At 50.4% G+C, this 7557-nt stretch overlaps 1 protein-coding gene across 3 annotated transcripts in view; it reads left to right on the top strand.

Annotated features, from left to right (window-relative positions):
- rnf157 (ring finger protein 157) overlaps nt 1-6806 on the top strand; it is a 33951-nt gene extending 27145 nt beyond the window's left edge. The window contains exons 16-20 of one of the 3 annotated variants that reach the window (XM_031568679.1): nt 1; nt 627-675; nt 2344-2466; nt 4513-4547; nt 5085-5160. The exon at nt 1 is cut by the window's left edge and continues 65 nt beyond it. In XM_031568679.1, coding sequence (XP_031424539.1) covers nt 1; nt 627-675; nt 2344-2466; nt 4513-4547 — 208 coding nt within the window. In that variant the 3' untranslated portion in view covers nt 5085-5160. Of the gene's footprint in view, nt 2-626; nt 676-2343; nt 2467-4512; nt 4548-5084 lie in introns of all 3 variants that reach the window. The other 2 variants (XM_031568668.2, XM_031568673.2) reach the window with 2 other exon arrangements.
- Nucleotides 6807-7557: the final 751 nt, after the last annotated feature.

Consider the following 7557-nt stretch of genomic DNA (forward strand, 5'->3'; position numbering starts at 1 on the left):
GGTATGTAAGACGAACACACACACACTAATACACTCACACACACACACACACACACACACACACATACACACTCACACACACACACACACACACACATATGGGCCACATACTAACACACTCACACAAACACATACACACACACAATCACACACAATCACACACATACACAAACACACACACAATCACACACCTACACACACACACACGGACACACACACACACACACACACACACACACACACACACACACACACACACACACACACATCAGGACCATATCAGGGCTATAACAGAGACCAGACCAGGAGGAACATATCAGGATTAGATCCGGACCACATCAGGATTAGATCAGGACCACATCAGGACCACATCAGGACCACATCAGGACTAGATCAGGACCACATCAGGTGTAGATCAGGACCACATCAGGACCACATCAGGACCACATCAGGATTAGATTAGGACCACATCAGGACTAGATCCGGACCATATCAGGATTAGATTAGGACCACATCAGGACCACATCAGGACTAGATCAGGACCTCATCAGGACTACATCAGGACCACATCGGAGATCTTTTATGAAGTAATTTGTAATGTTGGTTGTTCTCTGCTCTGTCTGCAGGGAAATGATGTGACAGAAGAGGATTGCCCTTCCCCCACTAAAGACCCAGGTAACCACCTCTGTAGCGTACTCTGGGCAGGCTTGCCATACTGTAGAGCCAGGTAACCACCTCTGTAGTGTACTCTGGACAGGCTTGCCATATTTTCCTATGGTCTGAAAAATGCTGTTTTCTTTTGGTTAAACCAAATCTTCTACAAGCACAAAAAGTGAGTCTCATGTTCATACGAACATATGCATTTGTCAGACATCCACATGCGCGCAAAACACAAAACACTCACTCTTTCACACACACACACACACACACACAAATCTCTCACACACAATATTTCACACACACACAGATACACACACGCAAACACACATATACACATATCACTCTCTCAATATTTCACACACAAACACACATCACTCTTTCATTATTTTTCACACACACACACAAACACACACACACACACACACACACACACACACACACACACACAAACACACACACACACACGCACCTGGCAGGTGTACCGAGATGGTCCCACGTATCTAATTTCCTGCATTAGTTTTGACAGATTTGCCAATATCCTCAGATTGCTTTATACTCTGTCATTAAAGGTTTATGACTCTCATACCGCACACGCACACACACACTCACACACACACAACACACACACACACACACACACACACACACACACACAGACACACACACACACACACACACACACAGCGGAAGGGTGAGGCCAATGATGCTACTTAGCAACGATAGCCATGTTTGTGTGTAAATGTATCATGGCTGTGTGTGTGTGTGTGTATGTGTGTGTGCTCCTCTCCGTCACCGGACTTGTGTGCTTGTGTGTGTTGTGGTTTTTGTGCTGTGTTTTAGTCAGTGTGTTGATGTTCTGTATGCATGTATTTGCTGCGTGTCTTCATGGAGGTTGATGCTACCATGGCTGACTGACACTGTAGTGTACTGACACTCTTCTGTGTTCAAGATGAGGTAACTCTGAGAGGTCTGTAGTGTAAAAGTGCTGTTCTGTGTTCAAGATGAGGTAACTCTGAGAGATCTGTAGTGTAAAAGTGCTGTTCTGTGTTCAAGATGAGGTAACTCTGAGAGGTCTGTAGTGTAAGATGAGGTAACTCTGAGAGATCTGTAGTGTACTGACACTCTTTTGTGTTCAAGATGAGGTAACTCTGAGAGGTCTGACACGACAGCACCTGACACACACACACACACACACGGGCCAGATCAGAGCCAGAGACTGTGCGAGTGCGGCTCAGATCTGGCGTAGATTTGGCCAGAGTCAGGTGCTGTTTGGTTTGTGTCCCAGGAGAAGTTGGCCTGGTCTGATACTACATATCATGAACATACATGTATAACTACACACACTGACTAGTGTTAAAGTGTGTGTGTTCTGTCTCTTGCATGTGTACCCATTCTCCCTCCCACTGCATATGAAGATGGCTTCGTCTTGTGTGTGTGTGTGTGTGTGCGTGCATTTGTGTGTGTGCATGTGTGTGTGTGTATGTGTGTGTGTGTGTGTCGGCTCGCCATCAGCGCTTGTCACCACCACTCCAACTCCGCCCCTCTGCAGGCTGTGTACGAGCCGCACCCACTTGTGCATGCCCCACCCCGGATTCAAACACAAACCCCGCCTCCATGCTCAAACCCCGCCCCCTCCCACTCTGCTGCTGTGGCTGCTTGTCTGACCTCTGACCTCGCTTGCAGGTGGGCGCGGGAGGAGCGAGGCGCCGCCTTGTGGCGAGTTTGAGAATAACAATCAGGGCCCGTCCGACTCGCTCTGCCTCACAGGGCTGGACAATGAGCAGCCCCCTGACGCCCGATTCGCCGGTGAGTCCCGACCTCTTGCGCAGGGTCCTTTCTGATTGGACGGTAGGCTGGAGGGCCTAGAGTGGACTGGGCGGGGGTGGGAACTTCATGCAAGGGGGCGCTCTTGAGCTGTTTGAAGCAGTGTGCCATCACACCCGAGGCAAGACCGGGTAACACACTCATCCTCCCCACATGGGCCCTCAACTGCAGGAGCTCTCATGCTGCACTGTCTGTCTGTCTCCCTCTCTGTCTGTCTGTCTGTCTCCCTCTCTGTCTGTCTGACTGTCTCTCTCTCTCCCTCTCTCTCTGTCTGTCTGTCTGTCTCCCTCTCTGTCTGACTGTCTCCCTCTCTGTCTGTCTCTCTCTCTCTGTCTGTCTGTCTCCCTCTCTGTCTGTCTGACTGTCTCCCTCTTTGTCTGTCTCTCTCTCTCTCTCTATCTGTCTGTCTCCCTCTCTGTCTGTCTGACTGTCTCTCTCTCTGTCCGTCTGTCTCTTCACCCTCTCTGCTGCCCTGTGTGTGGATGTGTGTGTGTGTGCATTCTAATGGGAAGATTTGTACATGTTTAGCTGTTCCCATCATGAAGGTGAGGTTCATGTTGTGTGTGTGTGTGTGTGTGTATGTGCCAGCTCTGAGCTGCTTTGCTGCGTGTCATGCCCCCCCCCCCTCCTCCCCACTCCCCACACACACATTCATCTCTGATCTTAGCCATGCTGGCCAGAACCGGACCTAACTGGACTGACTGGTTCCCTGAGCTGTACCTGTACTCATCTGCTGTGGTGTGCTTCTGACTGGCCCATACGCTGGTGCTGTAGTGTCTGCTGGGCTGGAGAGAGGCTGGATGTCTCTGCATGGAGGGACAGTGGCTCCCCCGGTAGCACATCTCTGTGGACCAGAACTTGGCCAGAATCGGACCAAATCTCCTCCTGAGTCATCTGCTAGCCGTGTCTGGTGTCTGATTGTGAGGTGTAGGAGCCATGGGTCAGTGTTTTGTGTTGGGCAGATCAGCAGTGAGTGCCTCCATTAGCTCTTCTTCAGCTCAATCTGAACCCTCCTGAAGTGCACTGCTACTCGCTTAGCGTTAGCATCTGAAACAGATGTAGCCCCAATCTGACCCTTAGCGTTAGCCTCTGAAACAGATGTAGCCTCAGTCTGACCCTTAGCGTTAGCATCTGAAACAGATGTAGCCCCAATCTGACCCTTAGCGTTAGCCTCTGAAACAGATGTAGCCTCAGTCTGACCCTTAGCGTTAGCCTCTGAAACAGATATAGCCCCAATCTGACCCTTAGCGTTAGCCTCTGAAACAGATGTAGCCCCAATCTGACCCTTAGCGTTAGCCTTTGAAACAGATGTAGCCCCAATCTGACCCTTAGCGTTAGCCTCTGAAACAGATGTAGCCCTAATCTGACCCTTAGCGTTAGCCTCTTAAACAGATGTAGCCCCTTAGCGTTAGCCTCTGAAACAGATGTAGCCCCAATCTGACCCTTAGCGTTAGCCTCTGAAACAGATGTAGCCCCGATCTGACCCTTAGCATTAGCCCCTAGTCTCTCTCACCTCCTCTGGATGTTAAAGTCTGTTCACGAGGGAAGTGTAGTGTGTAGTATTTCCTAACATGAGGCTCAGTGATTTAATGAGTGTGTTTTTTTAAGAAACTTGACCATAAGGTATTCAGTAATACACTTATAACAACCAGTGAAAGGGATTTGTAAGATTGTTGTAACTCTGAGAAACTAGAGGAGCAGACTAGACCACCTCGCCCATCTCCAGCCCAGCAGAACTGCCTCCTAACCCTCCTTTCTTTAAAGAGTTCTCTCCTCTGTGGATGTGTTACTAGTTCTTTCTCTTTCTCTGCATTGTAAATGTGCTCTTTCTTTCTTTCTCTCTTTCTTTCTTTCTCTCGCTCTTTCTTTCTCTTCTCCTCTCTCTGTATATGTATATATCCTCAACTATATATACGTGCTCATCTCTCCATCTCTGCACCTCTTCTCCATCACTCCATCCCTTTCTCCCTCTCCCTCTCCCTCTCTCTCTCTCTCTCTTTCTCCCCCGGATGTCTGTGGAATGGGCAGAGGCTGACTCGTGTCCTGTGCACATTGAGGAATAGGTATGGCCGTTAGTAGGATAAGACTTCACCATAACTTCAAGAAATGGGAAACTCCACCAATGTTCCATTTAAAAGAGAAAATCGCTATTCTTTACCAATGTTCTCTCTCATGAAAGAGCTACAGTATGGATGAGTTTACTCACTTAGTGCTTGGAAATGTCACAGACATACAGTACCCATCCTTACCAACAGTCACAGTGAATGAAAGATAATGGAAACTGCATGTCACATGCCATAGAGATAATGAAGCTCACCGTGTCAGGCATACTTCCCTCACCCACATTTAAGTGCGCTAGAGCTGTATGTGTTGTGTAAAATGTGTGTAAGTACAACATATGTAAATGCGAAGTTTGCCTCTTTTTGAAATGTACTATCTAGCTGCCTTAGTCCACCTTTTATACCTCTGCTCTTATGCTTCCTCTTCTCTTCCCTTCTCCATTGCTTCCTGTCTTCTTTTTCACCTTCTCTCTGCTCCCTCTTTCTCTGTATTTCTCTTTCTCTCTTTGTCTTTCTCTCTCTCTCTTTTCTGCCTCTCAGGTCTGTTGTATCTTGGAGCATTCCGCCATGGCCTTGACACATTCTCTCACCATGGCAACGAGTCGTTCCCTCTCCATGGCAACCAGATGTTTCCTCACCACGCCTCCACTAGCAACATCAACCTGGAGGAGAGGGGTGTGGTCATGCCAAACAACACCCCGAAAAGCACCCCCTGCACCCCCCGTGCCCCCCGCACCAACCGAAACCCGCACCACGGACCCTACGCTATCTGAGCAGGCCCTCTTGAGCCACAAACACACCTCCATCATTTGCCATCCGAATCCTCCTCTGAGCCATGTCTGTCTTGCCTACGCCTTGCCTACGCCATGAACCCTACACTATGTGTGAACCCTACACTATGAACCCTACACTATGAACCCTAAACTATGAACTCTACACTATGAACTCTACACTATGAACCCTACACTTTGAACTACACTTTGACCCCTATACTATGAACCCTACACTATGAACCCTACACCATGAACTCTACACTATGTGTGAACCCTACACTATGTGTGAACCCTACACCAAGTGTGAACCCAAACACCCCCACCCCCTCCGTGGGGCGGAGCGTACGATGGGGGAACTGCCCTCCCCTCCATGCTGAGGCAAGATTATCTGACCCTTCGACCCCCAACCCCAGGCAACACAACGCCTCAGTGACTCTAACCCCTAGAGCTCCCCAGAACTCCCTCCTGGACTCAGAGCCGCTGGGCTCCTCGGAACCCACCTATCCCTGTTCTTGATCGGAACCCACCTATCCCTGTTCTTGATCGGAACCCACCTATCCCTGTTCTTGATCGGAACCCGCCTATCCCTGTTTTTGATCAGAACCCACCTACACCTCTTCCTGATCGGAACCCACCTACACCTCTTCCTGATCGGAACCCACCTACCCCTCTTCCTGATCGGACCGCAGCACCACACAGCTCCTCTTCATGGTGACATCTGTGACATGATGTGCCCCCCACCCCCCGTCTCTAGTACCCAGGTGCTCTATCCTCTCGGAGATAACAGCTCACCCGTCTCGAGTACCTCCTAACCTCTTCAGGGCCTCAGCACCAAGCACTCAAAAAGAGTAGAAGAACACACCACACTGTGCACCTGTCTTCTAATGACATGCTTCGTCCCTCAGCACTGGAGCCCTGGTGAGATGCAGACCCTGCATGGGTGGTCACTGGAGCCCTGGTGAGATGCAGTCTCTGCATGGGTGCTCACTGGAGCCCTGGTGAGATGCAGTCTCTGCATGGGTGGTCACTGTCAGCTTCTCTGTGAATAAATGCTTTCAGGAAGCCCACCATCTGAGCTCATCTACCCGTCCGCTAAATAACTCCAGGCAGCTGCCGATTCTGTGCCGGATCTGTGCCGACTCTGTGCCGGATCTCAGTTGGCCTCTAAAGACCGGCGCCAGCCCAAGGGCATAAGCAACGGCTTGGGCCTCGGCGCTGGTCACGGGCTCAGAGTTCCCCCAGACACCAGAGTTCCCCCAGACACCAAGGTTCCCCCAGACACCAGGGTTCCCCCAGAGACCAGGGTTTTACCCCCTAGTGGAAATAGTCCCCCCCTGAATGTTGCTGTCTAGGTGGGCCGAATGCTTCTGTCTCTGCACACTGAAAGCACGACTGAAGCAGAAGGAGAAGGATGTCCGCTGAGGTGTCTGTCCTGCTGAGGAGGGGGGTGAAGGTTGGGTGGTGTAGTCTGCCCTGCTGAGGAGGGGGGTGAAGGTTGGGTGGTGTAGTCTGCCCTGCTGAGGAGGGGGGTGAAGGTTGGGTGGTGTAGTCTGCCCTGCTGAGGAGGGGGGTGAAGGTTGGGTGGAGTAGTCTGCTCTGCTGCTGAGGAGGGGGGTGAAGGTTGGGTGGTGTAGTCTGCGCTGCTGCTGAGGAGGGGGGTGAAGGTTGGGGGGTGTAGTCTGCTCTACTGAGGAGGGGGATGAAGGTTGGGTGGTGTAGTAGACTCTGAATGTGGTTGCGGGGCAATTCATGATCCCGGTCTTGCACACCTACAAACACTATTTATGTTCAACTCTGGTTTTAAAAAGCTGCATAATAAAAAAAAAAACTATACAGCAATAAATGGACATTCTCCTCCCCAGGTGTTCTATCCTCCCGGAGATAACAGCTCACACGTCCTCAGAAAGGCTCTACAAGTTCTAAAGCTGCCAGGTTCTTCTGGCCGGTTCTAAAACTACCAGGTTCTTCTGGCCGGTTCTAAAGCTGTCAGGTTCTTCTGGCCGGTTCTAAAGCTACCAGGTTCTTCGGGCCGGTTCTAAAGCTCTAAAGCTGCCACGCACAGACTGTGTTGCTGTTCTGAGTTAGCTGTGATGAGGCTGAAGACTCTTCATGAGTGGGGTCACTTGGGGTCAAACACTCATTCTTATGTTGCTGTTGTTGTTGTTGTGTTACAAGTAATCGCTGTCAGGCGGCGCTCCTGCTGGCAGAGGAAGCGGCAGCGTGGCAGGGGAAAGCACACA

Source organism: Clupea harengus, chromosome 1 (genome assembly GCF_900700415.2).
Source record: "Clupea harengus chromosome 1, Ch_v2.0.2, whole genome shotgun sequence".
Lineage (NCBI taxonomy): Eukaryota > Metazoa > Chordata > Actinopteri > Clupeiformes > Clupeidae > Clupea > Clupea harengus.